This window comes from Macaca fascicularis, chromosome 15 (genome assembly GCF_037993035.2).
Source record: "Macaca fascicularis isolate 582-1 chromosome 15, T2T-MFA8v1.1".
NCBI classification, from domain to species: domain Eukaryota; kingdom Metazoa; phylum Chordata; class Mammalia; order Primates; family Cercopithecidae; genus Macaca; species Macaca fascicularis.
In genome coordinates this window covers 2,276,573-2,293,172 of record NC_088389.1, presented here as the reverse complement: position 1 = coordinate 2,293,172, position 16,600 = coordinate 2,276,573, and the positions used below count along the sequence as shown (strand labels likewise).

At 63.2% G+C, this 16,600-nt stretch overlaps 2 protein-coding genes across 6 annotated transcripts; both read right to left on the bottom strand.

The window, feature by feature from the left end:
* Window positions 1-1,865: 1,865 nt before the first annotated feature.
* NPDC1 (neural proliferation, differentiation and control 1) lies at window positions 1,866-8,741 on the bottom strand. Of its 5 annotated transcripts, none has more exons than XR_012424069.1 (9): window positions 8,361-8,741; window positions 5,017-5,163; window positions 3,458-3,583; window positions 3,210-3,380; window positions 3,068-3,134; window positions 2,911-2,995; window positions 2,746-2,825; window positions 2,372-2,556; window positions 1,866-2,265 (listed from the first exon to the last, which is right to left on the bottom strand). XR_012424069.1 is itself a non-coding variant. In XM_074015960.1 (9 exons), the coding sequence occupies exons 2-9, from the start codon at window positions 5,030-5,032 to the stop codon at window positions 2,173-2,175; spliced, it is 735 nt and encodes a 244-aa protein (XP_073872061.1). In that variant the 5' UTR covers window positions 5,033-5,163; window positions 8,361-8,741; the 3' UTR covers window positions 1,866-2,172. The 5 variants fall into 5 exon arrangements, 3 of the variants coding, with proteins under 3 accessions (XP_073872061.1, XP_045230030.1, XP_015291582.2); XR_012424068.1 differs by lacking the exon at window positions 8,361-8,741 and adding an exon at window positions 7,926-8,236; XM_074015960.1 differs by having other exon boundaries at window positions 2,372-2,468.
* Window positions 8,742-10,468: 1,727 nt separating this feature from the next.
* ENTPD2 (ectonucleoside triphosphate diphosphohydrolase 2) lies at window positions 10,469-16,455 on the bottom strand. The gene is made up of 9 exons (XM_005580352.5): window positions 16,279-16,455; window positions 14,648-14,765; window positions 13,596-13,746; window positions 13,297-13,456; window positions 12,988-13,215; window positions 12,370-12,624; window positions 12,171-12,290; window positions 11,275-11,409; window positions 10,469-11,192 (listed from the first exon to the last, which is right to left on the bottom strand). Exons 1-9 carry the CDS (start codon window positions 16,393-16,395, stop codon window positions 10,989-10,991), a joined length of 1,488 nt encoding a protein of 495 aa, XP_005580409.3. The 5' UTR covers window positions 16,396-16,455; the 3' UTR covers window positions 10,469-10,988.
* Between the last annotated feature and the right edge of the window lie 145 nt (window positions 16,456-16,600).

Genomic DNA, 16,600 nt, shown 5'->3' with positions numbered 1-16,600 from the left:
CATGCCAGGTGTGATGGTTAATACTGTCAACTTGATTGGATTGAAGGACACAAAGTATTGATCCTGGGTGTGTCTGTGAGGGTGTTGCCAAAAGAGATTAACATTTGAGTCAGTGGCTGCAGAGGGCAGAGCCACCCTTCATCTGGTGGGCACAACCCAATCAGCTGCCAGTGAATATAAAGGAGAGAAACGTGAAAAGGAGACGATGGGCCTCGCCTCCCAGCCTGCATCTTTCTCCCATGCTGGACGCTTCCTGCCCTCAAACATCGGACTCCAAGTTCAGCTTTGAGACTCAGGCTGGCTCTCCTTGCTCTGCAGCTTGCAGACAGCCTACTGTGGGACCTTGTGATCATGTAAGTTAATACTTAATAAACTCCCCTTTATATATATATATATATATATATTTCTTTTTTCTTTTTTTTTTTAACACAGAGTCTTGCTGTCTCCAGGCTGGAGCGCGGTGGTGCAATCTCAGCTTACTGCAACCTCCGCCTCTTGGGTTCAAGCAATTCTCTTGCCTTAGCCTCCAGACAGTTGGGACTACAGGCGCCTGCCGCCACGCCTGGCTAATTTTTTGTATTTTAGTAGAGACGGGGTTTTACTGTGTTGCCCAGGCTGGTCTCAAACTCCTGAGCTCAGGCAATCTGCCTGCCTCAGCCTCCCAAAGTGCTGGGATTACAGGCGTGAGCCACCGTGCTTGGCCCCCCTCCATATATATATATCCTATTAGTTCTGTTCCTCTAAGAGGACTCTGACTGGCCAGGTGCGGTGGCTCACGCCTGTAATCCCAGCACTTTGGGAGGCCAAGGTGGGCAAATCACCTGAGGTTGAGAATTCGAGACCAGCCTGGCCAACATGGAGAAAACTTGTTTCTACTAAAAATACAAAATAAGTTGGGTGTGGTGGCAAATGCTTATAATCCCAGCTACTTGGGAGGCTGAGGCAGGAGAATCCCTTGAACCTGGGAGGCAGAGGTTGCGGTGAGCCAAGATCGTGCCATTGCACTCCAGCTTGGGCAGTAAGAGCGAACCTCCGTCTCAAAAATAAATAAATAAATAAGAGAACCCTGACTAATAATAAGAACATACCAGGGCTGTCTAGGCGCCTGGGCCTCCAGACTCCTAATAACCACTGAGGCGCTTCTGAACCCAGTCCTCCTACATCCCCAGCGTCAGTGGGACACAGAGTTTCAGCCCCTGCACCCTGACCTGGTACTGGCCTGATCTGGGCACTTTTGACCACATGGTCCCCCACCCTCCCTTGGGGCCACTTTGCTCCAAATTTAGGAGGGGCCAAGTCTCAGCTCCAGGTGTCCAGGCCTCTCCCATCACACCCCTGGCCCCATGAGTCCACCTGGCTGTGCATAGCTGGTGTCACACAAGTACCTCTGCCTGCCATCCCCTCTCCGCGTGCTGCAGGGCCTGACGTCCACGGTCCCCATGAGAAACCCAGACTCAATGTCTGCATCATTTTCCTTCTGCCTGGAGGTGATGGGCACCCACATCCAGGTGTGTGTGGACTGTCCCCTGCTCCAGCCCTCTTTATCACACAGGATGGGGTCTTTCGGACCGTAGAACCAACTCTGGGCTGGCCCAGCCCTATGCTGCACCCTTCCCCTCTCCCACCTGAGTAGAAGGGTCTGCAGGGGTGAGGCCTGGCTGAGGAGGGTGGGGATGATCCTGTGGCCTCTCCTCCAGCTCCACGGGACAGGAAGGTCCTCCTAATGAAGGGACAGAAAGGCCTCCACCCTCTGGGGGTGCAAGAGCAGACGCCAGGGCCGCCACTCAAAGGTCCATCTACCAGGGCCCCACATGGTGGATGGAGACGGCGGAAGATTAACACAAGCCGGCAACACAGGCAGAAGCCGCAGGTCTGAAATGGACTTTAATTGGCTTTTGTCTCTAGAATTCCCCACCCATTCCTGCGCTCCACGGTTCTCCCTGCCCCTCCAGTTTGGGGGTCCAAACCGAACAGGAGAGGTGCAGGGGACCAGGAGGTCTCCTGGCACAAATGTTTGGGGGTCTCCCTGGCAAGGGATCCCAGGGCCTGAAGCCCAAGGCCCAGTCACAAGCACACAGCATCAAAACATGTTTTTAGTGGGAAGCTCCGGGCCCTGCCCCTCCCCGGGGGTCTCGAGGTCAGGGAGCAGGTGGGCGTCTGTCTGCCTCCAGGTCATGGCAGCGCAGGCGGTGAGCCGGGGGCCGGCAGGGGCGCGGACAGTGCGGCGTGGTCGAATAGAGGGTTGCGCACCTCCATTTCCCCGGTCTGCGAACGTGGGTGTCAGGCCGGGCAGTGGGTGGACTGGGGGCATGCTTGCTGGGAGGAAACCCCAGGAGATGGTATGCCCCTCCCTATACCCTGAGGCACTCACTGGGGCCAGGCCCGGGCACTCGTACACCGTGAAGTCTCCGTCCTCATTCTCCTCATCCGAGGAGGCCGTGTCCAGCTCCTTGGGTGGCTCTTTATGCCTGGGTGGGGGGGGATCGCTGGGTCCTCCCCACACCCTCGAGGTGCCAGTGGCCCAGTCTGGAAGTGGGCACTCAGCCCACCTCAGCCCTGGGGTGGCAGGGGAGCAGAGCCCAGGGTGAAGTTGGCCAGGGGAGGTGAGGGTGCAGGGCGGCAGGGGAGGTGAAGGTGAGGGTGCAGGTGAGGGTGGCAGGGCCCAGGGTAAAGTTGACCAAGGGAGGAGGAGGTGGGGATGGGAGGTGGGTGGGAGGGGGTGGCGGGGCCGGGGCAGCCACTCACCGCTCTAGGCACAGCATCTGCTGCCGCTGGTGCTGGTAGTGGTACATCTCCGCGCTGTGTGCCAGCCGCTGGTCCCCAGGCTGTGGGAAGGAGTAGGGGAGGGGGTGAGGGTCAGGTGGCGGTCAGAGTTGGACGGGAGCCTCAGGGCCGAAGAGGGCCACACACCGAGATCCGGGGCGCTGCAGGTGAGCCAGGGGACTTTGCAGCGGTGTAGTCAGTCTTCTGGGTCAGGCGGATCTCACGCTGCAGCCTGTGGGGAGTGGGGCCTGAGACCTCTGAGCGTGTGGTGCCCTCCCTGCCCTGCCCGCGGCCGCTGGCTCACCTGCACCAGCAGAGAGAGGCTACGGAGAGGGCAGCCACGCCGGCCACACAGAATGCCAGGATCAGCACTGCAGAAGGGGGCGTGTGAGGGCGGCCTCTGCGGGTGGCCCTGCCGCCCCTGCCCACCCCCGACCAAGACCTACCGAGGGCGAGGCCGTCGCCGTGCCCTCCCCGGGGCTCCAGGGGCGACATGTGCACCGGCTCGGATGACACAGGGGAGCCCAGGGAGGTGTGGGGCGTGGGCATGGGGGTTCCTGGAGTGGAGGGGAGGCCCAGCTCCAGTCCTTGTCCCCGTGCTGAGAAGCCCAGGGTGGCTGTAAGAGAGGACAGGTTAGAGCGAGAGCACTGGGCTCGGGACAAGGCCATGGGGCAGGGGAATCGGGGGTCTCACCAGGCTCTGGGAGCCGCTGTCGGGCCTTGGGCAGGGGTGGAGTTGAGTGTCCAGACTCCTTCCGGGCAAGCTCCTGGGCCAGGAAGTCAATCTCATCTTCCAGTCTCGGCTGGGGCCGGCCCCCACCTGGGGAGGGTGAGGGACCATCAGGTGGAGGGACCCCGTCCAGGAAGTAGCCCCAGGCCCGGCCTCCCTGTTCCTGGCAGGTTCCTCCCAGGCGCCTGAGGACTGGAACACGCCTGGGGGCCCTCTCCCTCCCGGATTGCCATGGTGACAGTGTGGGCGCTTCCTGTGAGGGGCAGTGCTTCCCGGAAAGTGGGGGCAGGGCAAGGGGGAGGAGGTGCTAGGGAAATGTCCAAAGACCGGGCAGGGGGAGGAAGGAGTGGGATCTCTCGCCCCAACCCATGTCCATAAAGGGCTGGCCAGCACAGCCCCTTCTGCTTCCCCACCTCCAAGCACCTTCTCAGGCAGAGGGGCAGTGACTCCCCAAGGAGTGCGGGAAAGCCGAAGGAAGTCAAGCATCCGGGTCCCCTCCCCGGGTCGTCAGGAGAACAGGGGCAGCCGTCAGGGGTGGGGCTGGTGGCAGGGCCCCAGTGGTGCCCACTGTGGGCTGCACAGTCCAGGCAGACGCTCCCCGGTAGGCAGGCGATGAGCCCACACAGACCCTTACAGCCACTTCTCAGTGCCCCTCTCAACACCCTCTCCGGGAAGCCGCTGCTGCTCCCACCCCCAGCACCTCTGAGCAAAGCCCTCACCATACCTACAGTCACTCAGTGACTGACCATCCCGACAGATGCGGCTCAGGCTGGCAGGTGGGGCATACCCAGCACCCAGCCGTGCCAGCACAAGTAAACATGTGCCAACGGGTGGACAGGACAGTGAGTGGCGGAAAAGAGCAAGCTGCCTGCGGACGGGGAAGTGGGGGCCTGGAGGGCTTCTGGGCAGACCCTGCAGAGCCCCGGCCCGGGGAGAATGGACCCCTCCTCTCCCGTGGCCACTCCAGCATTTCCTATTGTACAGCCCTTCCCCTAGGAGGGCCTGAGTGCCCCAGACCTGGGTCCAGCTCCATTTGGAAAGGATGGGAAGCTTCGTGGAGAGTGAAGGAGGATCTCCCAGGCCTTGGACCCAACACTCCACAAGGTCCAGGGGTGCTGGGACCACCTGGCACAGGCCTGGGCATCGAGACTTCTTTTTTTTTTTTTTTTTTTTTGAGACACAGTCTCGCTGTGTCGCCCAGGCTGGAGTACAGTGGTGCAATCTCGGCTCACTGCAACCTCTGCCTCCCAGGTTCAAGCGATTCTCCTGCCTCAGCCTCCCGAGTAGCTGGGATTACAGGCATGCGCCACTACACCCGGCTATTTTGTATTTCTGGTAGAGACAGGGTTTCACCTTGTTGGCCAAGCTGGTTTTGAACTCCTGACCTCAAGAAATCCACCTGCCTGGGCCTCCCACAGTGCTGGGATTACAGGCGTGAGCCGCCGCGCCCGGCCGGCCGCTTCTTACAGGGAGAGGTTCATGCAGGGACATCCCCCCATCGACTTCCCCCTTTGCCCTCGTACCCGGAGGCCGGCGCATCCTGGGCACACAGAGCCCTTGCTGGTCCTCCTGGAAGGGTTGAAGGCAGGGCCCACAGGCATGTGCACCAGGGGGACACCGTGACCGCCTCTTCAGGGCACAGTCCAGGCTCCCGGGACAGGCGGCTGCATCTGGGAAGGAAGCAGAAGGCAGGGCCGGCTCACGGCCCCGCAGGGCTCGGCCCCTGCACATGGCAGCGATGACACCCCCAGAGCTGGCCGGGAGCTGGCCAGGCTTGGTTCTGGCCATTGTTCTGGACAGGCCCTTCCTCCCTGCCGCAGGGGCTCAGAATCAGGAAGCAAACAGTCCTAGAACTTCTCAGAACTACCCTGCCCCTCCCCCTCCCCGGGTCCACTTCCAGGCCTGATAGAGCCCTCAACTCAGAAGCTGAGCCTCACTGTCCAGGCAGTGCTGAGTTCTCTTGGGCAGGGCCATGCAGCCCCACAAGCCCAGTCTCCAGCCTCAACATGCCCCACAGCGAGCCAGGAACCCCATCCAGATTGGAAGTCCCAGAGGGAAGGGCCCAGGTCTGTCTCTGGGGAGCAGCAAACGATGCTGCCAGAGGCCTCTCCTTCCCGTGCGGCTCTGCCTTGAACCCGGCACTGAACAAATGCGCAGCCTGGAAGAAGGGACGCGGCTCCTCCAGCCTCTGGCTTGTCCCCCAGGCACCAAGGAGACCTAAAATGGAGTCTGCTGGCCTCACTGACCTCAGACACAGAACACAGGCAGGTCACTCCCAAAGCCACACCACCAGGGGCTGCAGTTAGGGGCCAGGTGGCACCCGAGGGCCTCAGGAGGCCAAGGCTGGCAGTGCTGGGGACGGCAGGCCAGACACTAGTTCCTGACCACACTTTCATCTCGCTGATGAGGGGCCCAGGCCACGGTACCAGCTGACACATGTGGCTAATCAGTCTTATCCTGGTGCTGGAGAACTGGGCGAGAGAGCAATAGCCCTCTGCTTCAGTTTCCCCTCTGGGATGCAGAAGCTGAGTTGTCTCAAAGCTAAAGAATGTCCCCAGTCACGGCGAGCCAGTGGAGCCAGGGGAACCCCAGCAGGGCCATCAACCCTGCTTGGGGAGTCTGCGGTGGGACCTCGGGCTAACCAGGACTCTTCCTCTCTGCCCAGCCCCACACTGCACACTGCAGGCGGGCCACTGGGGCCACACGGGGCATCTGTCCTTCTCCAGACCTTGGCTGGCTGGCTTGGTTTCCTTGGTAACCTGACACTCAGGGCCCTCAGGCTGTCGGCTTCCCTTCGAGGCAGTTCCAGCAGCCTCAGCAGCTGCAGTGGCAGGTGGGCACAGGAGCCAATGCCAGGCACTGCCCACCCTTCATGACCTGGGGCAGCAGCCTCAGTATCAGTGGGCCGGGACTTGGGCATGTTAAACATTAAACCTGTGCCCTGGGCCCACCTGCCAGCTTGGCACCTGGCGAGTAAGGCAGTCCCTACCCCTGTGCTGATAACCCACAGTCCACCATGCCAAAGGCAGGGGCCTGAGGTACAAAGCTGGCTCTAGGGTCTGGGTTCCAGGCCCCTCCCAGACCCTTATTCCCCAGCCCAGGAGCCTCCATCCCCCACTTCCTCCTCCTGAGAGGTCTCAGGAACAAGAGCAGCTAGAGAGTGGTTGGCACCCCCCACCACTCAACGTCTGGGCTGCCTGAGGGCCCTCCCTTCCAGCACTGGGCACTGGGAGTGGGGGGGTTGCCTAGGGAGGGCCCTGCTAGGTCTCCTGGTGAGGCAGACATGAAGCTGCAGAGGCCCATGAACTGAGGACTGGCACCCGCCACCCACCCGGGCTCAGCACAGCAACTGCAGCCCCGTTTCCTGAATAGGTGGCCTCCGCCTTTCCTGGCCGACCACACTCTGACTCTCGGAAGCCTGTCCTGTTCATGCCCACCTCCCATCCAGGGGCACTGTGCCCAGGAGGAAGCCGGCCTCACTCTGGTCTCTTTGAGACCACACATGCAGAACCAGGCTGCCCAGGTCAGCGCCTCAGCTGTGCCACAACCCACTTAACTTCTCCATGCCTCAGTTTCCTTGCCTGTAAAATGGGCTCGCAGTACCTCTTCTGCAGGGCTGCCAGGAGGATTGCACGAATGCAGTCACAGTCTCCCAGTTCAGTCCCCCCAGAAAAAGGTCAGCTTTGCATCCTGGGTTCCTGCAGGGAGCTCTGCTCTCTGGAACCTCAGGACCCATCTGTGCAGCTGGACCCTGGGCTTATCACCCTCCTCCGGAGTCCACCTGCAGCCCTCAGTCCCAAAGAGAATGCCAGTGCCCTCGAGGGCAGGGGCTGCAGGAGGAGGCTCTGAGGCTACAACAGCCTCCCCACATTGAAGCTAGAACAGGACCCCGAGCCGGCGCCATCAAGTGTCCCCGGAACTTCAGTGCCCACCATGGCGCACAAGGCCGGTGCCCAGCGCCACCCAAGGAGTGAGGACAGGCAGAGTAGCACTAGGCCCCGACCCGGGGACGCGCACGGGCAGCGAAGCCGGCGGGCACTCAGGGCCAGCCCGCACCCGCAGGAGCCCCGAACACGGAGACACACAGAGACGCAGGCAGACTCCCAGCGGGCCCGCCCAGAGCCAGATGGCCGCGGCACCGAGGCCTGAGCCAGACGGGTTCCCTGCGGAAGAAGCCAGGAACCTCAGGTTCGCCTCCGGGAACCGGCAGAAACCCCATCCGGCGCGGCCTTTCGAGGCTCCGCGCTGCGCCCTCCCGCCGGACCTGTTTATTCCATCCTGGGCGAGGCGGGGCCGCCGCCACTAGCGGACCAGGCCTGCAGGGCCTGCGGGCCTGGGAAAGACAAGGGCGGCGGCGCCCGGCAACCCGGTCCCCGCCTGGCGATCCCGGCCCCGGGGCGCCCCGCGGCCTGCGCCCAGCGCGCTCGCTCACCCGGGTGGCCGGCGGCGGCTCCACGCAGGGCCGCGCCTAGGACGAGGCCGGAGAGCAGCAGCCGCAGCAGCCGCAGGTGCCGCGGGGAGGGCGGAGGCAGCGGCGTCGCCATCCTTCAACGCCGCCGCCGGGGCAGCATGGCACCGCGAGGCCGGGGGCTCGGCGCGGGCTCCGGGCTCCGCGTCGGGAGCAGCGGAGGCAGCCGGGGAGGACGGAGGGGAAAGAGGAGGCGGAGGCCAAGGAGAAGGAGGAGGAAGAGGAAAGGCACGGGCGGCGGCGCTGACGCTGCAGCAAGGATCCGGGATGGAGGCGCCGGCGAGGCGCGCGCGCGGAGACTGCGCCTGCGCGCTCCACCTGCGGGGGAGGGAGGGCGGCTCCAGGCTGCACCCCCTCCCCCTGCTCCAGTTCTGGTCCCCTCTCCGGGCCGCTCTGTACCTCTCTCGGCCTCAGGGTGTCTCGGCACCTGCGGCCTCCGGGGCCGGTGCAGTTCCCAGAAGTCCGGCTGGGTTTGGGCCGCGGGTCGGTGTCTCCGGGATGCGCTCCCTTCTGGCCTCTTCCCGGTAGGACTCTCAGCCCCTCACCCGCACCCGCGATGGGGCAGAGGACCTGTATGGGCCTAGCCTCTCGAGCGCACAAGGACACAGGAGCGCCGGGCTCACGCAGACAGGTGCTCACAAGCTGAGCAGGTGCGCAGGGAGGCACAGGTGTGCCCACAGAGGCAAGGGCACCCCCACTCGCGGGAAAAGCAAATACAGGAACGCAGAACGGCCTCGGCCCCGACTGCAGCTTTGGCTGGAGCCGGCGGCCGCGCTCAGTGAGGCCACCAGGGGGCAAGAGTGACCCGGAGCCACTGAGGACTGCAGCTGGGAGCTGTCCAAGGTGTTCACGGTCCCCAGGTGAACCCTTTAGCTCCCCCAGGACAACGGGCATTTTTTTTTCCTTTGAGACAGAGTCTCTGTCGCCCAGGCTGGAGTGCAGTGGTGCCATTTCGGCCCACTGCAACCTCCACCTCCCGGGTTCAAGTGATTCTCGTGCCTCTGCCTCCCGAGTAGCTGGGATTACAGGCGCGTGCCACCACGTTGGGCTAATTTTTGTATTTTTAGTAGAGACGGGGTTTCACCATGTTGGCTCAGCTGGTCTTGAACTCCTGCCCTCAGGTGATACGCCAGCCTCAGCCTCCCAAAGTGCTGGGATTACAGGCGTGAGCCACTGTGCCCAGCTGACAATGGGCATCTCTGATGCCCCCCTTGCACCTCACCTGTTGCCTCCCAAGAGCACGCCCATCCCATCCCACTAGAAACCTCCCTCGACTAGTCATTCAGAGAACAAGAGTGAGACCTCCAACCCGGGATGTCCCCTTGGTCCTTCCAGTCTCAGAACTCCAAAGCTGGGGCTGGCTGCCCTCAGGTTTATCAAATGACTAAAAAAAAAAAAAAAAAAAAAAAAAAAAGCTGGGCGCGGTGGCTCAAGCCTGTAATCCCAGCACTTTGGGAGGCCAAGACGGGTGGATCACGAGGTCAGGAGATCGAGACCATCCTGGCTAACACGGTGAAACCCCGTCTCTACTAAAAAATACAAAAAAACTAGCCGGGTGAGGTGGCAGGCGCCTGTAGTCCCAGCTACTTGGGAGGCTGAGGCAGGAGAATGGCGCAAACCCAGGAGGCGGAGCTTGCAGTGAGCTGAGATCCGGCCACTGCACTCCAGCCTGGGCGACAGAGCGAGACTCCGTCTCAAAAAAAAAAAAAAAAAAAAAAAAGGTGTAGGGGGGAAGGAGGAGCAGGATAAGAACCACCATCCTCCCAGGACACTGAACAGAAAGACAGCGTCTAAGCTCACTTCCCAGAAAGTTGAGGAGGCGAGTGGGCAAGACCAGGCCTTCCCATCCTGGAGAAGACTGGCTTGGGGAGGGGCTGCGGGGCCTGGCCGGGGCTGCAGGATGCCTCTTGGAAGTGTAGGACACTCAGTCCCAGGTGAGAAGGGCAAGTTGCCCTGTGACAGTGCATGGCCTGGCTCCACAGCCAGGTTCTGTGCAAGATTCCTGCCTCTGGGTCCTGGTCCTGATCTCATCTCCCACCCCTGTGCCACCTCCTGATGAGGACCTGCCCTCCCTCCACTCTCTACCAGCACTGACTGCCCCCTAGGAAGCCGCCTGGCTGGCTGCCACCCGCTCTCCACCACCTCCCTGACCCCTACCCTCCAGTGAGTGGTACAGGCTCACTGTACTAGGACCCAACCTCCAGTCTGGCCTTGGTCACCAACGCAGATCTGGATGTGATGGTTTTGGGGAACTCTGCTGGCCAGAGAAGACTCAAGGTCCCAGGAATGCTCCCTCGGGCCAACCATTCCTGCAGCTACTCTAGGCTGCCACGGCACAGCAGGGGAGCAGCCAGTGCCCCAGGCCTGGCTCCAGAGCAGAAAACAGTAGGGAGGGCTGGTGTCCACCCTCAGGACCAGGGGTAGGCCTGTGCTGCCAGAACGGCGGGAAGGTGGGGCACAGGCCACAGCAAGGATGCCCCATCCCACAGACACTCTCCTTTCACGTCTCTAGGAAAATCTTTTTATTACAAAACTTTTACAAGTAGGTGCTGGGCTGGCTGCCAGCCCGTGGGCTGTGACCCTCCCCAGTAAAGACGCAGACCCCACAGACGGAGCCTCTAAGGGCTGATTCTCGGAACCAAGGCCCCACTCCCTGGAGACCCAGCCCTGAGGAGGAGGAGGAGGAGGAGGAGCACGAGGCCTGCAGTGACGCCAGGCTGAAGCGGCTCAGGGAGCTGGATTGATCGCTCTTTGCCCACTGGGGCCCCTGTGGGTACCAGAGTCTCAGTTCCCATTTCCTGGGCTGCCTTAGGGGCAGAGACGCTGAGGGTGGGGTGGAGGGATGGAGAATACAGTGCTGGAGTGGAGGGATGGAGCATACAGTGGGAGGGTGGAGGAGTGGGGGATAGAGGGTGGGTGGAGGAATGCAGGATACAGGGGAGAGAGGTAGGTACAGGGGTGGGGGTGGGTGGAGGGGTGGGGATACAGCGGTGGGGGGAGTGATGGCACAGCTTCCCCCGCCGGCCCCTAAATGGTGCTTGGCAGCTTGGCGGAGTGCACCTGATGCAGCAGCAGGACAAGCGCAGCCAGCAGCGCGGAGGCGAAGAGCAGCAGGAGGACGACCCAGGAGCTGAAGTCCGTGCCCTTGCGCAGCCCCGGCGGGTCGGCGGGGATCAGGTTAGTCAGGTTCAGCATGTAGCCGAGCGCCCAGCCCACTGCAGTGTCCGCGGCCTGCGGCGAAGGGCGTGGCCTCAGCTCCCGAGAGGCCCCGCCCCCCTAAGGGCTGCCCCGCTCCGCTCCGGCCCCAGCCCACCTTCTTCTGGAAGATCACACCGCCGAAGGCGCGCTCGTCGAATCCGTAGCCGCGACTCAGCAGCTGCTGCACGAACATGGCCCCGGCGCAGTAGTCGGCCAGGTGGGCCTGTTGCCCCGGCACCCGAGCTTGCAGCTGGGATGCGGGCAGGACACAGTCAGGCAGGCGACCACCAGGAGGTCTCCGCCCCACGGGGAGAGGGGGCCGGCGGCGTGCTTCACCCCTCCCCAGACACACACGGGCGGTGCAAGGCCAGAGACCACCACACAGGCCCGGACACGAATGGCAAGACCGAGTCTAAGGGGCACCCCCGGCTGGGCACGCTTCCATCCCTCCCCAGCCAGCCTGGAAGGCCAGTGAGGAGGGACAGCAGGCATGGCCACCAGGGAGCAGGGGCAGCAACACGTTGGTGTGTGGCCAGGGGAACAGGAGGAGCTCCAGGCCTGAGTCCCAACCTGCCCCACCCCAGTCTGTCTGAGACTAGGCCCTGGGAGGACGAGATAGGGCCTCGCTCACCACCCCAGTCCTGGGACAGCTTGTACGTTTCTCTTGGAGTCTCCAGTGGGCACACTCCCTGTGCCCAGCCCTACTTCCATCTTCCCTTGCATGGCACCATGGAGGGACCAGTGGCAGAGCCAGAAACCTGGGCACCGGCCTCCCCTCTGCCCTCCAGATCTGGGATGAGGGTCGGGCCTGGCAAAGCTTCTCCAGCCCGCCCGACTTGTTCACAGCCTCCCGGTCACATCCCCGCCACCTCTGGAGTCAGCCTGATGCCTGCCATCGCCCCCACTGCAGCGGGTACTCCGAGAGGCCCCTCCATGCAGGGCTGGGGAGGTATGCGGACATGAAGGCTGAGCCCTTCCACACGGCCCTGGAGGAGGGGGAGCGGGACTCACCTGAGCCCAGGTCTGGTTGCAGACGTTCACTGCGGCGGCCTCCAGCTGCTGTAGGGTGGCCACGGGTAGCCCCATGGAAGTCCGCAGGAAGTTCACCGTGTAGAAGAAGGCAGAGAAGGCCTGTAAGGGGGCACAGGCACGCTGTGAGCAGACCCCAGCAGCTCAGGGCACCTGCCGCCACCCGTCTGCCCCTACTCACGATAAAGTTCCCAGCCACTGGGGGCTGGAAGACGCCATTGAAAGAGCATCGGGAGAAGGGGCAGGAGGAGAAGCTGAAGAGCCCAGAAACCAGATCTCGGCAGAGGTAGGGGTCACTGCTTCCCGACAGGCTGACCCGCGCGCTGCTGTTGAAGGTCTGGGGCCGCTGGGCCACGGTGCATGGTGACTGGTACACATCCCCGAGCAGCACGTGGGTGGAAAAGCCCCTTGGCCAGCAGGGGTGGAAGCTGTGGGTCTGGGGGAATCACCAGCATGACAGGGCGGCACCACCGCCGCTCCAGGGGGCCAGCCTGATGAACCTCCCCCAGGTCTCACTCTGGCAACCTCACTTTTGTGCTCAGGGGCAATCCATGGTTCCCCACTGCCTGCTTGACAGATCCCAACGCCCCTGACCGGGCTCCCTCTGACAGACGTCCCTGGCCCTCCCTTCTCCAGGCCCAGCCCAGCCACTGGCCCTTTGCTCACGCTCTGACCCTCCCACCTGTCTTTCCAGCCAATTAAAGCCCAGCCTGGAGAAGCTTTCCACAGCACGGTGGCTGTCCAGGCTCCGCTCCAGGAGGGGACGGTGCAATGCAGGTCAGCCAGGGTGGAGGGGCACCTGGAGAGCGCTGGCCAGCAGCCGCTGGAGGACCTGGTCACGGCCGTAGCAGAGGAAGCTGTGGGTGTAGACTCGGTAATGCTGGCCGTAGAGACGCAGCTGGACCTCACTGGCTCTGTCCTCAGCCGGACTGGTCGTCTCAAAGGTGATCTGGGTGGAGGCACCCCCCAGGTCCATGGCCCCCAGCGTCCCCTTCCGTGGCCGGAACCACCGGCCCACCCAGCCGTACTGTGGAGAGGGAAGTGTGGGGTCAACCAGGGGCTGAGGGCACCCACGCCCCCTGGCTCTTTGGCTACCTGCTGGGCCCACCTTGATGAAGTTCTCGAGCAGGTAGTTGGCAGTCACCCAGCCAAACACCCCCTCTTCCTGGCCCGAGAGGATGCGTGCACCCCGGAAGTCAAAGGGGTACTGGGTCAGTGTGTGCGTCACTGCCGTGAGCACACTGGTTGAGGCCTCTGGATTGGTCAGGCTGCAAAACACAGAGAACTCCAAGAGGCCTCCTCCCCAGGTGGCTGTGAGCCTGCTGTGGCAGTACTCGGGGTCCACCCCACAAGGGGTCACAGCCAAAAGCTATCATGGGGACAGGGCCAGGGCACAGGCACACTCACTTGAGCAGGCGCATACCCGCTGTGGCTCCCAGGTAGAGGGGCGTGCCCGCGTGTCTCTCTTTGGGCACATCCCGAAGCGCCTGTTCAAGGCATCCAACAAGACTCTGGCCGGCCCCAGAAGGGTTGTCTGCGTAGCTGGAGATGCCCCCGCCTAGAGGAAGGCAGAGAGATGAACCCGTGCCTCACGGGCAGCCCCTAGGTGGGCCGTAGGCCAGGAGAGTGAGAGTGGGGGTAGGAGCCATGGGCTCCCTGACCAGGTGGCACACCTTCCCAGCTTAAGCCCCCAGAAATGCCCAGGTTAGAGCAAAGGGGCCCAGCCGCCACCTAGAGACCGAGGCTGCTGCCTGCTGAGAGGGTGTGAGTGCAGGGGCTAGGACAAAGCCCTGGGCATGGTCGACCCAAGTTGGCCTCCTGGGGCCTGCCTGGGTATGCCCGCCAGGCCCCCAGACCTCCTCCTGCTCCATCTGGGGCACAGAAGCCAATATTGGGCCCGGCAAGGCCCAAACCTCCTACTGCTGCCTGGGCTTCCTTTCTTTTTTTTTTTTTTTTTTTTTTTTTTTTTTTTTTTGAGACGGAGTCTCGCTCTGTCGCCCAGGCTGGAGTGCAGTGCAGTGGCCGGATCTCGGCTCACTGCAAGCTCCGCCTCCCGGGTTCACGCCATTCTCCTGCCTCAGCCTCCTGAGTAGCTGGGACTACAGGCCCGCCACCTCGCCCGGCTAGTTTTTTGTATTTTTTTAGTAGAGACGGGGTTTCACCGTGTTAGCCAGGATGGTCTCCATCTCCTGACCTCGTGATCCGCCCGTCTCGGCCTCCCAAAGTGCTGGGATTACAGGCTTGAGCCACTTCCTTTCTAGAATGCAAACGACTCCTGGCCCCACCCAGGCGGAGGGGGCCCAGCCTGTCTTTCTTTCCAGGGCTTCTGCCTGGAGTGAGCCCCACCCAACAGTAAGCAGAAGGCCCTAAGTGCTTGGAAATGCACCGGCTAAGGCTGGAGAGGGCCCCAGAGACCCTGCAGTGAGTGGATGTCCTGGCTGGGCTGGGCTGGGTCTCACCTGGAACATCACAGGAGCTGTGCTGGCCCACGATGCCTGTGTCGTTCTCCTTGTCAGCCGGCCACTTGTAGATAAACATGGACGTGTGTGAAGAGCCAGCGTCCAGGACAATGCCGTACTGGGGGGAGGGGAAGGGAGTCAGCCTGGTGTGTCTGGGGGCCCTGACACCCTGACACCAAACGTGAAGTTGGGTGCCTCCAGTTTGCCACCCCCTTACACGCAGTCATGTGCCAAGCCTCATGCTAAAGCTCAGAGGAGGCCAGGACAACTGTGGTTGGAAGGAGAACAGCGGGGGGAGGTGACTCTTCCCTCCTGACTACCTGAAGCCAGCATGCCAGGGTCTGGGCAGCAGCCTTCCTGGCAAGGGCAGACTGAGGGACTGAGTCAGCGATAGAGGGACAGAGGGTCCCCAGGGACTTTTCCTTGGGGCACAAGGTCCCCAGGCTCAGGGAGAGGAAGCTCTGCTGCAGGAGGAGCCCCCTAGAGTCCCTCTTCCTTCTTCCCCTCTTCCTTCCTCCCCTTTCTCCTTCCAACTCCTCTGACCCAACCTGAGGATGCAGGAGGCGCGGCCCAGGATGCAGGAGGCAGGGCCCAGGTGAAGAAGGTCCGCCAAGGCTGGCCGTGGGCCTCAGAGCCAGGTGGGCTCTAAAGACACGTTTTCCCTAGGCCTCCAAGCCAGGGCCAGAGAGAGAAGCTGGCCCTGCCCTGCTGGGGGCGCTGGGTGGGCGTTCCTGCAGACCTGGGTGGCACGAGCTTGTAAATGCCCCTTTCCAGTTCCTGCCCCAGCATCCTGGATCCACTGGGAAAGCTGGGGACCAGTCTCCCAGGCCCAGGGGCCAATTCCAGCCTGTGAGAGGGCTGCACCAGTCCATCCCCACCAAGGTCTCCCCAGAGCCCAGAGCATCAACAGGCCAGGGTGTGCACCGCCACCCAGCCATCCTGCAGAACCGCAGAGCTGCCCGCTTCTGACTCCCCATCGGGCTGGGGGGCTTGGCTCTCCTCCCCACCCTCCACTCCCAATAAAAGGTTAAAGGGGCCGGTCAGGAGGTCCCTGGGCCTGCTGGAGTGGAGATCCGGGCTAGCCTGCTCCAACTTTTTGAGGACCTGCCAGGGCTGCTCCGGTCAAGCCCTCCTCTCTCTCTGGGCTACCCTTGTGTCCCAGAGGGGGTCCTGGGCTTGTGGATCCCTATCTGGGCTGAATACCCAGTTGATGTGCCTCTAACCACACCCTCCGGGACGGCAGCACAGGGCAGAAGTGGCCCAGAGTGCCCCTGGAAGCCCGCACAAGGCTGGGGGCGGGCGTCTGGCAGCACCCAGGGGGCATCGCCGGGGCTGCATCCCGGGAGCGGGGACACAGCCTCTGGGCTGCGTTGACGGGCTCGCGGCGAGCGCGGAGTTCCCGGGACTTGTTCCTCCGGCACCGCGTCGTCCTGGAAGCGACACCGCCACCCCGCGTACCTGGTTGGGGAGCGCAAAGCGCGGAACCCGGGACCCCACCCAGCCCTCCAGGAGCAGAGCGCGGTGGGGATCTTGGGCTGACCCTGCTCGGGTTCCCAGCCGCGCACCCCCTCCCCGGCTCCCGGGCCCGGCCCGCTGCTCCCCGGACTTGCGCTGGGTGCCCGGGCGCGCACCTTGAGGGCGGGCGGCTCCCGGATGTCGCGGGTGGGGACGCACAGCAGTAGGAGCCCGGCGAGGCCCGCGGCGGCCAGCAGCAGCGGCGGCAGCAGTGACCTCACCTTCCCGGCCATGGGCGGGCGGGCGCGCGGGAGGACGACGCGTGGAGCCAGAGAGTGCGGGGAGCCGGAGGCGGAGGCGGGCTGGGCCGCGGGACCGTGGGGTAGGGACCCCGGGGCGGGACGAGGGGCGGGAGGCCCGCCCCCGTCCCGCCCACCACCGGCCACGCCCACGGGCGGACGGGTTCCGCCTCTGCGCCCGAGCTCCCGCGGTCCGGCC